This window comes from Ursus maritimus, unplaced genomic scaffold (assembly GCF_017311325.1).
Source record: "Ursus maritimus isolate PB19 unplaced genomic scaffold, ASM1731132v1 scaffold_7, whole genome shotgun sequence".
NCBI lineage: Eukaryota > Metazoa > Chordata > Mammalia > Carnivora > Ursidae > Ursus > Ursus maritimus.
The window spans coordinates 51,532,861-51,548,822 of record NW_024426885.1 but is presented as its reverse complement, the minus strand read 5'-3'; the positions used below and the strand labels follow the sequence as shown (position 1 = coordinate 51,548,822).

Sequence of the window (15,962 nt, the reverse complement as noted above, 5' to 3'; positions counted from 1 at the left end):
ACCTTGCTATTGCTGGTGGGAATGTTCAATGGTACTGCCTCTTTGGAAGACATTCTGATAGTTTCTCAAGAGTTTAAACATAGAGTTACCATGTGATTGAGCAATTCTATCCCTTGATATATATATACCCAAGAGAAATGAAAACAAATATCCACATAAAAACATGTATACTAATGATCATAGCAGCCTTATTCAGAGGAGTCAAAAAGTGAAAATAATCCAAATGTCCACCAATCGATGAGTGATAAACAAAATGTGGTATAGCCACATTTGTCAATAAAAAGCAATGAAGTATTGATATATACTCCAACACGAAAGAAGCCAGTCACTAAAGGTCATATATTGTGTGATCGCATTTGTATCAAATATAGGCAAATCTGTAGAGACCGAAGATAAATTACTGATTGCCTACGGCTAGATGGGGTTGGAGAAGGGTTAGGGTAAATGAAAGGAGTGACTGCTGTTGGGTTTCTCTGTGGGATGATGAAAATGTTCAAAAATTGATTACGGTGATGGTTGCACAACTCTCTGCTTATTCTAGAAACCATTAACTCTGGCAGTTGACACTAATGACTCTTCTCTCACATCCTTGAAACTTGATTCCTTTGGCTTTTATGGCATCGTTCAGCCATCCCCACACACTGCTCTCAGACATTTCCTTCTCAGCTCTTTTCACCAGTTTGCTCTTCTACCAGCTGCAATATGTTTCTTCAGCCCAGGCATGTAAACCAAGGAACCATCTCTTCAGTTGCTTATGGAACATTTGCTTATCTCCGTCTAAAAACCCCAATGGGTAGTAATGAGTTTCCCTCTCAGATCTGGTTTGCTCTGCCTATATTACCTCTACTCCCAAGTCCATTTGAGTCAGGAGGCTGGGAGTTGTTCTAGGTTTCTCCCTTACCTCCACACGGGAGTGTCATGTAGACGTAGCTCTTAAGTCTGCCCTCCTGTCCATCCAAACTGCTGGTGCTTTAGCTCATCTGTAGTTATCTTTCAGGAAGACTGAGCTCTGTGAGGTCAGGGGCCATATGTATTTTCTTCATAACGGTCTATAATACCTGGCACGTCGTATGTTATATAAATGTTTGATTAAATAAATGAACTAACACATGAACTTGTCATTGTAATTTTTTAAATCTTTGGTCCATTTTTGCTGCTGAATTTTTCTTATTGAAATGCAAACCTAATAATGTCTTTTGGTTAGAGCCATTAAATTATTTCCCATTGCTTAGAGAATGAAGTCTAAGTCCCCTGCATACAAGGCCCTCCCTAATGTCCCTTTCTGCTTCTCCAACCTCCTGTCCTCTCTATACTTCTTCCCTGTGGATCTGTGTTCCTGAACTGGCCATACCTTCACACATACTGCCTCACTTCCTGTTACTCTTGGAGAACTCTTAGCCTTTCTAGAGTTTTTTTTTTCCTCTGTGAAACCTTTCCTACCTCATTGATGCAGAGCTGAAGCTTGGATGTAACTCTATTAGAGCATGCATTACACTGTGTTACAGTGATTTGTTTAAGCATTTGTCTTGTCTTTCCGTGAAGGACAAAGACTGAGTCTTATTTATTTTTGTATTGCCATCACACACAGTGTTGTACACAGTGCCTCCCACATAGGAAGTACTCAATAAGTTCTTGATTAAATGAGTGAGTTGGAAATCAGAGAAGGTTAGAGAGTCCTAGTTTTTCTGGGTATATGGCTTTTTAAATACCTGACTCTAGTATATCATCTGTGAATGATGCAGAAGGTACCATAGGGGTGGATGGATCACAAGTCCATCACCACTGCAGGAAAACAACCAAAAATGTTGCTGATGGTGGGCACATATGTTGTTACCATCCTTGTATGATCCCGATGTGGTACTAGACACAGCTGTGTATCATAATGGCTATTCAGTATAATGGATTGATCAGCCTAATACTTACACTGTAGAAACAGTGATTTGAGCCAAACCCACAGGCAGATGGGTGCATATTCCCTCGTCAGGTCACAGTCAGTTGGTTTCCATCAGTTGGCTCCATAGCTGGCCTACTGTAACTTTAACTGTACATTAGGCTCACATTTTCATCATTTGCATCTTCTTGTCCAAATATATTAGGAACTTGTGTTGATTACCATCTCCTGCATCCTTTAAATGTGATGTTCTTTTTTTTTTAAATGTGATGTTCTTTTTTTTTTTTTTTTTTAAGATTTTATTTATTTATTTGACAGAGAGACAGCCAACGAGAGAGGGAACACAAGCAGGGGGAGTGGGAGAGGAAGAAGCAGGCTCCCAACGGAGCAGGGAGCCTGCTGCGGGGCTTGATCCTGGGACTCTGGGATCACGCCCTGAGCCAAAGGCAGACGCTTAACGACTGAGCCACCCAGGCGCCCCTAAATGTGATGTTCTATAGATTTTCTATGTTCTATACACTTATACTGTACAAATCTGTATCCCAAGTCCTCCCTGATGTTTTTTGTCTTCCTGTTTTCTTAGTTTAGCTAAGGGAGACATCTACGTTAACATATTTTTTAGTCTGGGTAATGACTTGAACCAGCCAAGATTTTTTTTTTCCTTTTCTGTAAAGAAACCAAATCTCTCTACATTACTGAACCAAATTGAGTAGATTGTGATAAAAGGAGTAATAATAACAACAGCAGAAGACAAAAGGCCTCTCACATGGAATTTTGAACTAAAGTCACATATTGAACATAAGATATTTAAATTAACTACCTAACAAAGTAAGAGCTCTTCAAAAGAAACAGGGCTTCCTGCCAAGCCCCCTAAAAATGCCCGCAGGCCTCTTACTCATTCACTACCATTATTTCAGTTTATCTGTCTAAGGATGCTTTATTTCTTATCTCATTCTCTTCCCACCACCTAGCGGACACATAGTTGGCACTTACTGCCTGTTTATTGAATTGAGCGGAATTGGGTCTCAAGAGTTAGAGGCAATTCTCTGAAGAAAAAAATAAAAGAGAAATAGTTTTAGCAGTGAATAGAATCAACGAATCTGAATTTCAGCAATGGAATAAAGCTTGGAAGTAATAAAATGTATTTACTCTAAAGTTAGATTACTTTGAAAGGGTTGTTTTTAAATGCCGATCTGGGAAAACTGCTCAGAACTTAAACTATAACTAAGACTATTTGTCATTCTTTTCCCTGCCCCCCTGTTTTAACCCTTTAACTGTGGGTCTTTTTTTCAAAGGGAATAAGATTTAAGGTTAAAAAATCAGGCATCTACTTTAATCTCACAATCATAAAATGTATAGGTAAAATATACAGGAAGTGAGAGCTTTTAAATTTTGCATTTGTTAATCGTTTCGTACCTTGCCTTGTTCCTAAAAAGAATTTGAGGTGATAAATGAGGACTTCAGGTAGAAAAGATAAAGGTAAATTTCCTTTTATCAGAGAGTTAAAAGGAAGTTTGGCCAACCTACAGTAGACAAGTAAGGAGATACCTAAAGGGATCACATAACTTAGAAGAAATATTGAGTAATTATATGATTTATTTGAGGTCACATGACCATTATTAGCTAAGCTGGAACTAGAAACCAAATCACCAAATTCCTATGCATGTGTTCTTAACACGTATGTCTTAACTAGTCAGGTGTTTTGGTGACTGGTGCTGCACAGGTTCGAGAAGCATTTGTTAAGATTATTACTGACCAGGGCAGCCTGGATGGCTCAGTCGGTTAGGCATCCGGACTCTTGATTTCAGCTCTGGTTGAGTTCTCAGGGTCATGATCTCCGGATCATGATGCCGGGCTGTGGGATTGTGCCCTGGGTTGGGCTCTGTGCTCAGCACAGAAGATTCTTGCTAGTTAACAAAAAGCATTTTGTGAATTAATCCGCTTCTTAATTGTTCTACTTTTTTTATTTGGAAAAGATGGGTACTAAAAAAGCTGTTTCTGCTTAGACAGTGTGAAGAAGGAGGAGGAAAGTGCATTTCCTGTCATTTCCTGGTTGATGGCTTAAAAATGTCAAGCTTTGTTTTGGCTTTCCTAGATAGACTCTGCCAGTTGATCACAAATAGAAGATGCCTTTCTGGTCCTGTGTACCTTTAGAAGCTGTCTTCTTTGGAACTTCTTGAGTTGATCCTTCAGTGATAGAACACTGACTTGGAAAGATCTAGAACAGAGGATGACAACCTTTGAATATATAGGCAGGTTAAGTTACATAATCCTCTCTGCCTTTGCTTGACATACAAAGCCCTTCCCAGGGTGACTGGAGCTTTCCTTTCTAGCCTCATTTCTTTTGCTGAGGCGCAACCAGCCTGTTTTTCTTGTCTAGTCAACCATGTGCTCAAACACATCCGAGCGTTTGCCTGTTTTCTCCTTTCTGCTTGGGCTGTCTGATCCCTCTGTTCTCCATCTGGCAACCTCTGCCTTTCCAGGCCTAGCTCCTTTCTTCTGTGAAGAGACCACGTAGCAAAGGCAAAAATGAAAGTTAATCTAGCAGCTGTGTGAAGAGTAAATTAGAAGAAGGAAGTCTGGAGGCAGGAAGGCCAGTTTTAGGAGACAGTGAAAGTCCCACAGACCTGAGCTGTGCAATATAGTAGCACCTAGCCACATGTGGCAATTTAAATTAAAATTAATTGAAAGAAGCCAATCTGTAAAGTCTACATACTGGATGATTCTGACTGTATCATGTTCCAGAAAAGGTGAAACTGTGGAGACAGTGAAAAAGATCAGTGGTTGCCAGGGATTTGGGGCCTGGGAGGGATGAATAGCCAGAGCCCAAGGATTTTTAGCGCAGTTCTCTATATGATACTATAATGATGGATACATGTCCTTATGGATTTGTCAAATAGTTAAGCAGATGCTTAACTGACTGATCCACCCAGGTGCCCGCCTTTGAGTATATTTTTATTATATATTTTTCTTTCCCCACCTACCCCTACCCTTAAAATGGAGACATAAAATAATTAAATAAAATTCATTCTTTAGTAATTACCTCCACCAGGGTAAGAATATTGGCTATTTGCAAAAATGTTTTAATGGTTTTGTTAGGTGTACTCATGATTGTTTTATTTTTTGATGAAAAATCGTTGCCATATATCAGCCTTCTGGCATTGCTGCCTTCAAAGACCTTTCACTTAATTGATCTAGAAGTCATTCCCGATTTTTTTACCCCTCAATCTACTCACCCCCCTGCACCTCCCAGTTTAAGAGTAGGTCCTACTATTTCTTCCTCCAAAAGAACTAATTCTCCATTTCCGCTTTCATGTCTTGTTTTAAGGCACTGCCCTCTCTCTCCTGCACGACCACAATAGACCCTAACTGGTCACCCTGCTTCCCTTTGCCCGCTAAGATCACTTTGCCACATAACAGGCAAAATGACTTTTTAAAAAGAAAATCAGATCATGTCAATCTCTTGTTTAACACTCCTGCTTCTTACTGTATTTAGAAAAGATTCCACACATCTTTTTTTTTTTTTTTTAAGATTTTATTTATTTATTCGACAGAGATAGAGACAACCAGCGAGAGAGGGAACACAAGCAGGGGGAGTGGGAGAGGAAGAAGCAGGCTCCCAGCGGAGGAGCCTGATGTGGGGCTCGATCCCAGATCGCCGGGATCACGCCCTGAGCCGAAGGCAGACGCTTAACCGCTGTGCCACCCAGGCGCCCGCCCCAGATTCCACACATCTTAAGCTGGCCTAAAAGGCTGTTTGTGATCTGGCCCTTGCCATTTTATCCAATCCTATCACCACACCTTCTCCCCTCACTGAACTTTAGCCGCTCTCACCTCCTTCCACTTCCTTAAATATACTCAAACTTTCCTGCCATGGGGTCTTTTTTCTTGTTTCTCCCTCTAGAGTGTTCTTTCCCAGCTCCTGCGTGAATGGTTTCTTCTCAGCTTCAGAACCTCAACTCCAGTGTAACTTCCTCAGAGAAGCCTTCTTTATCCACTCTCCTTGAAGTAGGCCCCCTACTCCTGCCCCGTACACTTTATGGCATCACCCTTATCTGGGATGAATTTTGTTGGTTTATTTATTTACTTGTATACTCTCTGTCTACTACTGGAATATAAGTTCCACGAGGGCAGGAGACTTATTTTTACTCCCTGTTCTACCCCCCAGTACCTAGAACAGCGCCTGGCTTATGTAGTTGTGATCAGTAAATGTTTAATAATGCTGAATAACTGAATGTTTCCTAAAGGAGTTATAAGAGGAACTCACTCCTCTTCTTCCCTTGCTCTGTCTCTGTGTGTGTAAAATAAATCTCCATGTGTCTAAATGTGAATATCCTTCTAGGCCCTTCATACTTAGTATGAACTAGTGACTTTGTTGCTGAACTTCATTTTTTACTTCATGAAATCATGGCCCACAGCTTTTTGAATGGTTGATTTTAGTTGGAAAATATAGTGAACAATACATCTGGAAATATTCTGTCATGTTTTGATCTGAGAAACTTCTAGAGAATCAGCTGCTGATTTGAAAGTCTTTTATTATGATACAGACAGTCTATTGTCTACAAGAGCTCTGGGTATTACACAGTGTTATATGTGTTTTGCTTTTTTCTGAGCTATTAACTTGAGAGAAAAAACTTGTATTCATTAACTTATGCATGACTTGTAGTCCCTGAGAATACTTTATTGTATTATTTTTCTTTAGCTGATTTACTGTGCACTTAGGGATTTCTCTTACTCATTTTTCTTCTTTAAACTCAATCGAAAGTTAAATGGTTAAATAGTAGGATTGAGATAATTTCCATTCTGGTTTTTAAAATTTTTCACGATTTCTGTATCAAGCTGTGGTTTATATTTGTGATTTAGCACTTTTGTGTAGCTTTATGTTGATAAAATGAGTGAATTTCCCCATTTACTGTATTCAAATTTAACCTCTTTTAAAGTACTGTAGAATATGGGATATAAATGTAGTGAAAGAAAAATTGACATCTAAGCCCTACATTGGAGTAATCTTGAAGAAAGCGAGTTTGTGTACCATTTGTGGTATAATAAATACATCTGCACATATACACAATCTGGTTAGTGTGACTTTTAATATTTTGATATATTTTTATAAAGCTATTACTATTTGGAAGATTTATATGAAATGACATAATTATTACAGTTATTAGGTAGAAAATAGTTGCATCTAAATAACCCAGAGTAACATTTTAATATTACTTTTTAAATTAAAAAAATTGTATATTCACATTTCAGAAAATTAGAATAAAGGATATACAGATACAGAATTTCCTAAGCAGCATTATAACCACTGTTAACATTTCGTTTTGTATTCTTCCAGTGTTTTACTTCATGCATATGGATTTTTTTGGTTTGTTGTAATCATTCTGTATTTATTTTTATTCCTTTTAAATGAAATATAATGACATAAACATCTTTCTGTAGTGTTGAGTCTTTATAATGATTGTTTTAATGGCCCTATAGTACACTATTTAAAGATATATCTTAATTTACTTAACTGTTCCTCATTGTTGGATAAGTTATTTAAAAAATATTTTAGCTTTTATAACTAACATGATAGTGAATATTTTTGTGAATATTGTTATTACTACATTTAGTATTATTGCTTATAGGGTATATTCTCATTAGTGGAATTCATAGATATGACATTTTTTTATATTTCTTAATTCGTATTAGCAAATCCTTTTCTAAAGAGAGTATGCCAGTTTACATTGCCACTAGAAGGATATAAAACTATTCCATTGTAGAATTTAGCATTTTATATTATTTTTTTAAAAGTAGCTCTATAATTAGGGGAAAAATCATGTTTTAGTTTGAATTTATTAGATGACTGGTGAAGTTGCGTATTTTCTTATGTTTGGTTTCTAGTTTCAGCATCGTAATTGCTTCATATTTTTTCAGTTCCAGTAACATCTGTTTTTTTCTGTGTAGACATTTTAGCCTACTTACCTTGCTTAATTCATGTGCTTCATGAATTGTTTTAGAGATATAGGGTACCTGGCTGGCTCAGTTGGTAGAGCATGCGACTCTTGATCTTGGGGTTGTGAATTCGAACCCCACATTGGGTGTAGAGATTGCTTAAAAATAAAATCTTAAAAAAAAGAGATATAGCAGTTTGCCAATTAAACATATACACTTAAATCTCAGTGATGAATTTGTCTCTCTCTCTCTCTTTTTTTTTTTACTGTGCTCAGTGGTGCCTTCAAATGAGTTATTCTGAAGAAGGTGTCATACATTATGGGTTTTTTTTTTTTAAAGATTTTATTTATCTATTTGACAGAGAGAGAGACAGGCAGGGGGAGTGGGAGAGGAAGAAGGAGGCTCCCAGCAGAGCAGGGAGCCTGATGCAGGGCTCTATCCCAGGACTCTGGGATCACGCCCTGAGCTGAAGGCAGATGCTTAACGACTAAGCCACCCAGGTGCCCCAATACATTATGTTTGTACTCCATATTGTTATCCAAGTATATTGTGGAAGCATATATGGGAACAATCTTGATAATTTCATAAATCCAGAAATTTTCTTTGAATCCAGAAACTTCAATGATAGATTATATGTAAAGTATATGTTTCAAATATGTTGAAGTAATGTTTTTTTTTATAATATTTTTTTATTATATTATGTTAGTCACCATACAGTACATCCCTGGTTTTTGATGTAAAGTTCCATGATTCATTAGTTGCCTATAACACCCAGTGCACCATGTAATACGTGCCCTTCTTACTACCCATCACCAGCCTATCCCATTCCCCCATTTCCCCCCCTGAAGCCCTCAGTTTGTTTCTCAGAGTCCATAGTGAAGTAATAGTTTTTAGAAGTCTGAGAATTTATTATTGAATTGTGAATCTTTTTCTTCTGTAGGTTGGAAAAGAGACTGTTCAAACCACTGAGGATCAGATTTTGAAGAGAGATATGCCACCAGCATTTATTAAGTGAGTAATTAAAACATTCTTCTCTTGCTAAGCAGAATAATCCTCTTGTTAGGAAAGAAAATTTAATGATTCCAGGAACAGCTTTTTTTTTTTTAAAGTATTTACAATTGAAATTTTGACTTTTGATCTTTTAACACTCTGGTTTCCTACTGTTGATTGTATTCACTGCTGTTAGGCATTTTTGACATAATAATTTTTAATAAAACTATAATTTCTGAGTTTCATTGTCTGGAATGGAAGGGATTCAGAAACATTCTGACCTTAGCAGGCATGAATCTGAGTAATACGCTGAACACCTTTGCTCGGAGATAAGGGAATAACAATAGATACAAACTTTAAAAAATTAATTACAATGTATTTCAGTAGCATTTTAAATTTCAGTTATATTTACATATCACCCAAACTCCTACAAATAATTTGCAGGTGTTTTGGCCTATCCTGAGTAAAAGCAGAGATGCTAACTTTTGATTAGTTAAAACTTTGTAAAGTTCTTGATTATGTTGTCTTCGCTCAATGGCTTTATTCTGTGGCAGTCAAGTACCATGTAAAAGTAAAGGCTGACGCATAAGACAAAAAAAAAAATGCAGAACCTCTACAAGTCAAGAGTAAGGTAAGTCTATTCAGTTACAAAAAGAAGGGCAAAGGATTTGAATAGGCACTTCAAAAGAGAGGAAACCCAAATGGCCAAAAAATTATGAACAGGTGCTCTATCTCATTAGTCATCAGTGCAAATTATTCTATTATAACCTCTACATTAAGAAGTCTGATAATATCCGTTGTTGATAAGGATGTGGAGCAATTGGAACTCTCAAACACTGCTATTGGTAATGTAAATTGGTGCAGCCACTTTGGAAAACAGTTTGGTGTTAGTAAAGTAGAAGACAGGTAATTGTTAGAGAAACTAATGCTCATGCACACTAGGATCTATATATGAAAATATTGGTATCAACATTGTTCATGATCTATTTATAGTAGAATGGATGAAAACAATTATGGTATAGTCATAAATTGGAATACTAATCAGTAATGAAAAGGATTGAAAATGGTTAATTTTATGTTACATGAATTTCACCTTAATTAAAAAAATGAATGAATATCAAAAATAATTGAGAGAAATGAATGATAGATATGTAGGCAGGTCCCATTTATTTAAAGTTCAAAAATATGTAGAAATAAACTGTGTTGTTTAAGGATGCCTATTTATGTGGTAAAGAGATAAAGATAAGTAAGGAAATAATGATTGCAAAAATCCGGGTAGTAGTACCTCTCAGAGGAAGGAGGAGGGCTATACTTGGGGAGAGGCACACGGGGGCTTCCAAAATGGTAATAATGTAAAAAAAAAACCCAAACAAACAAATAAAATGGTAATGTATTTCTTGACATAAGTGTTGAGTTATATGGGTGGTTGTTTTATTCTTTATATTATACATATGTTTTATACAGTTTTCTGTATGTATGTTACATATCACAATTTTAAATAAAGTGAGAAGTATTCCTTTATTTTTATCCTCCTTATGTTCTATTTTCATTGAACAGATGCAAAATTTCACCCATATTGATGTCTTCTTATTTCTAACTTACTTGTGTGGGTGCTTCTACATAACGGTGTTTCTGTTAATTCTGCAAAATGTTCATGTGTCAGGAAGTAAGGGGCCAGAAGCATCTGTGTTTTTTTGTAGAGCCTGTTTTGTGGGAGTATCTTGTCTGATTTGCCTTCATTGGAATTGGTAACCTCCAAGGTTTCTTCCAGCTCTAACCAATGTGAGCCTACTTTGTTTATGTGCCATTTCATCCACATGGTAATATTAAGAGGAGTCCTGTGCTGTCAGAACTACCATATGATCCAGCAATTCTACTTCTGTATATTTATCCAAAGGAAACAAAATCACGATCTCAAAAAGATACCTGCACTCCCATGTTCATTGCAACATTACTTATAATAGCCAAAACATAGAAACAACCCAAGTGTCCATCAGAGAATGAATGGATAAAGAAAATATGATATGTTTGTGTGTGTATATGGGGGAAGTGAATGAAGGTGGTTGAAAAGTACAGACTTCATTTATAAGATAAGTCCTGGGAATGTAATGTACAGCATAGTAACTATAGTTAACAATACTGTATTGTATATTTGGAAGTTGCTAAGGGAATAGATGTTAAAGTTGTCATCCCCCTCCCCCAAAATTGTAACTATCTTGCTTTCCGTGTACAGACTAGCTCAGAGTAGCCTAATAACGCTAGTTGATGAGGGGAATTCCAACAAATGTGGAATTAATGGCAGAATTAGAAAGTCATAATTATGCCATTTTAATTATGCATAATAAAATTATGCAATTTTAAACAGTTGATTTAGGTAAGCATCATCAATAGGTGAAACCATTGGGAGGTTTTGATCTTTATTCCACCACAGGGAAAAATCCCGGTCTCCATGGAGAATCAGGGAAAAACACTATGTTACAATCAACTGAAAAATTTACTGAGCAATGTTTAAAAAGTACATAACTTAGTATGTTACTTGAAAATAGGATAGAGTATAAACAATATGGCTGTGGTTGTCAAACAAATTTGGGGGGCAAACATTCCACAATTTAAAACGTTATGGTTCTTCATGCTTTTCTTTAGAATGCAAAATGAAGCAGAAAATAACTTTAGTAGATGCCTTGACTCTAAGGGGGAGGGGACAGAGAGGGAAACAGATGGAAGCAATTAATGACATCCTTGGAACTGTTGAGTAGGACATTCTTTTGGGCTGTTTGGTTGATGTTTGGAGGTTTCCAGGGCATGACAGAGTTTCCTCTGTCATCCACTTTTACAAAGACTTCTAAATAGTGCCTGCTTAGGCCACACTAAAGAAAAAAAATGTTTTAAAATTTTATTCTTAGAATAATTTCTGCTCCTAGAATGTTAGAATGTCAGGACTAGAGAAAACAGAATCCTGGTCTTTAGATAGATTTATACCTAAGCAATCTGATATATGTTTAGAGATTTTTCAGGGAAAGATGTATTTTCAGGATTTTTGACATTTTTAGCATTTGGGGGTTATCAAAATCAAATCTTAGTCTATTTGAGTGACTGGCAGTTAAAGGCATGTTGATATGTTGGAGAATGGGTTTAATATCAGTTAAAGATTATATATTTGAGTTAAAACTTTTGATGAGGGGCTTCTAATGCTTGGGCAATTCCTTATTGTAGAAATGAGAACATTTTAATGTAGAGCAAAATTTGCATTGTTACAGAATTCCTTTTTTTGGGTGGAGCAAAAGTTATCTGATCTCTAACTGCCCTAGCATATAGAGTTTACAATTTAATAATTTTACCCAAGATTGTAATAGTAGCCACACTGTTGCACAGGAAGTGTAGGGTTGCAAGATGATTGCTACAGAAACGGTCTCAATCTTCATAAACTTCAGGAGTGTAACGGTCATGCTGTGCTGTTATAATATTGGTTAGATTTGCATAATATTGGTTAGATTTTCCCTGTAAGAAGTCATTTGTTCCTTTGGAGACTGTCAGCAGAAGAGTATTTTGCATCATTGTCAATCTTCATGATCAGGCAGCAACGGCAGTAATATTTATGTGTAATTGACTGATTAATGAGCTAGACACACTAATTGGTTAGTTAAGTATTTATTGATTACCTTCTATTATGTCCAGCGCACCACGTGCTACATAGGATGGCAGTTCTTACCAGTGTATTATGAATGATCACTTGTAAGATGTATTGTAAGTTATTTATTAGTAGTAATAAAATGCCAAAATTTGCAAATGCTTTATTTTTTAAAGTAAATTGAGCATATTCAAAGTCATGTGTATAATAACATCCCTCTCATTCCTGTTTAGTAGGTAATTGTTTTTTTCTTTTAATTTTTATTGAAGTATAATATAGGCACTTGCTTTATATTATGCTTTTTTTTTTAGTAGGAGAGGTATTAATGAAATTATAGCTGTTATGGCTGGAAATTGTGCATAATCCCAGATATACCCGTGGGGAATGTCATACATATGGGTTTTATTCTTTTTTTAAAATATTTTTATTTATTTGACAGAAGGAGAGAGAGAGGAAGCGAGAGAGAGCACAAGCAGGGGGAGTGGCAGGCAGAGGGAGAGGGAGACCAGCAGGGAGCCCAATTTGGGGGCTTGATCCCAGGACCTGGGGATCATGACCTGAGCCGAAGGCAGACGCTTAATGGACTGAGCCACCTAGGCGCCCCCTATGTGGGTTTTATTCTTCTTGTATCATGGAGGAACAAATTTCTACTGCAGAGAAATTTTTTTAAGATGCTGTAAGAAGGGGGTGCCTGGCTGGCTCATTTGGTGGAGCATGCAACTCATGATCTCAGGGTTATGAGTTCCAGCATGTTGGGTATAGAGATTGCTTAAAAAAAAAAAAAAACAACTTAAAAAAAAAAGAAGTAAAAAAAATGCTTTAAGAAGTTTTAAATTGAAGAGCTATAACGCGGAGGGGCACCTGGGTGGCACAATCGGTTAAGTGTCTGACTCTTGGTTTTGGCTCAGGTCTGAAATCTCAGGGTTGTGAGATTGAGCCTGGTGTCCGGCTCTCGCTTAGCGTGGAGTCCACTTGAGTTTCTCTCTCCCTCTCCCTCTGTACTCCCTTCCCCCACTTGTGTGCTCTCTCTCTCAAATAAATTTAAAAAAAGAACTGTATTGCAGACTGACTTTCCCTATATAATAGGAATTCAGAGAAGGTGCTATCATTGTAGGTAGGAATAGTAGAAAGAGGCTGCATGTAGGAAGTGGGACTTGGTAAAGATAGATGTGGGGAAAAGGAAAATACTGCGGTTAGAATGAACTACAGGAGCAAGTCGTGGGGCCTGGGAGGAGAGGGACAGTCATGTTGGGAGTGGTAGGAAGTAAGCTGAGGTAGGTTCCGCTGGGTGATAAAGGCCCTTGGAAGCCAGGCAGAGGAATTTGGAACTGGGCAAACTCTTGCAGTTCTTGAGCAGTAAGATGACAGGCTGAAAGTGGTTTTTCACAATTCATAGCCAAATACCGGCTGAGTAATAAAGGCTAGTGAAGGAGGGTAAGCCATGTGAACCTACCAGATTCATTTTCTGCCAGTGTGGATTTGCTTCAGTTGGATTCCTTATAGGTAAAAGATGTTTATGGCAAACTGTTTTATTTGCGTTGGAAAAATTGCTGTGTAGTGTACAATGGCATTTCATTCTTATTTCTGCAGTGGGGCAGAAATGAAAAGGGAGGTGGTTTTTGGACCTTATGCAAGGGTGTTCAGTATCTGAATGTATGAAAACGTGTCACTTGTGAGGTGGCCCTGTGGTACGAGCTCCTTAAAAAGGGCATCAGTGGCTTTGTCTGTTGGCAGGCAAATGATAGTTTGATTTAGAACCGCGAAGTGTTGCCACTTTCCGTTTAGTGCTGCTCTGAACAGTCTGCTTGAAATCATCAAAACTTGGGTTGATTCACCAGCTTGGAATATTTTTTGAAACATATTGTAATGTCTAGGCCTATTGAATAAAAGAATGTTCCTAAAATACTCTGCAAAAGGGTTTATGTACTATTAACAATCTGCGTGATTACCATTAAAAATATTTCCTAGAAAACTGCCTTGTTTTAACTCTTAAACTTTCTTAGGCAGGCCCAATTACAGTAATATTTGTATGGTTTTACCTTGATTGATATTTATGTACAACAAAGAAGAAATTTGAAAAGGGTTGAAACATGCTTACACTTAATTTAGATCTCTTTAGACCTAAAATAGTGGTGCCCTATTTTTAGATCACCAGCCCTTATATTTAGGTTTTCCTTTGCTTATGATCTTGAACCCTCAAAATAATCTGTGGTGAAATTTATATTTTTAAACACTCTTCTCAGTGGAAGTGCCCAGAGTATCTCTCTTTTTAGAATTAATTCTTTGATCATACCACTCAATGCACTTTGCTTATCTGGGGCTCATATGTGATTCTAATGTTCTATTTTTTAATTTGAGTTTTTTGTGATCCTTTCCATTGCTATTTAAGAGAAGATTTTTGTCTCTTAACATGGATGATCAAGGTTCTGTGAGACAGTTATTCGCATCTGCTGGCTGACTTACTGCATTCTTGACCTAGAGCAAACACTCAGACTTTAAATAGTTCACCTTTGAACTTGCCACATTAAACATAATTGGGTACTACTGTTTTTCACAGACATTCTCAAGCAAAAATGATTTAAGTTTTTAAGTCTTCTCAATAATGAACTGTGAGTCAGTATTATTAGTTTGCGGAAGAGTTCCAAACAGTTTGGCAGGGATTTGATCCTTGGTTTAGTTTGTATACCCTTTCTGATTAAGAAATAAACAAAACTTTAAACGTGCAATCCTTTGGTTTCTATTTCTACAGAGTAATCAAAATCATATGATTGAAAGGAAATCAAGGGACCAAGGGAACTCACATTTATAAAGTACATATTATTGGGCCAGGTACTTACATATTTTCATTTACTGATAACATCAACTTCAGTATATCGATACATTCATTTTACAGGTAAAGAACTGAGGTTTGACAAACTTTAGCTTACCCAAGATCAGCTTGTTATATGGCAGGACATGGTTCCTGTTGGTGGGCTCTTGGCTTCTGAGTTCATGTTCTTTCCACCGTCTGACCTTCCACGAAATCATGTAGTCCATCCTTCTCTCTCAGGCAGTGCTAATTTTATACCACTCGTAGAGGATAACAGTTTACACTTTTCCTAAGCATTTTCGCAGAAGGAATGTTGCAGATGTAGTTTGTGATATATTGCAGTGTCTTGCAACTCTTAAGCTGTAAAGAAGTTAAAGTCATAACATTTTAAGGTTAAAAGGAATCCTAGAGATTATTTACTCCAACTGCTTTATTTTATAGATGAATGGAGGTCATTGGCTATGTCTACCCTACTGCCCCAAACCAAACAGAAACACTATAAATAATTAGACACAAGTATTCCCTTAATTATTACCTTGACTGTTCCTATATAGGTCAAGTCCCAAATCAGGAAATTCTCAAGATTAAAAGTTTTTCCCCACATCTGTTTAAAATCTTTATTGTTCTTTCCTTAGTACAGCAAAAGAACCTTATAAAAATAGCTCCATTTCTTGAATACCTTTTATGAACTGGGTACTTTAAGTTGT

At 36.9% G+C, this 15,962-nt stretch overlaps 1 protein-coding gene across 2 annotated transcripts in view; it reads left to right on the top strand.

Annotated features, from left to right (window-relative positions):
• Positions 1-15,962, top strand: part of VCL (vinculin) — a 106,083-nt gene that overhangs the window by 25,562 nt on the left and 64,559 nt on the right. For both annotated transcript variants that reach the window (XM_008696060.2, XM_008696061.2), the window contains exon 2: positions 8,769-8,839. In XM_008696060.2, the coding sequence (XP_008694282.1) occupies positions 8,769-8,839 (71 nt within the window). The remainder of the gene's footprint in view (positions 1-8,768; positions 8,840-15,962) is intronic.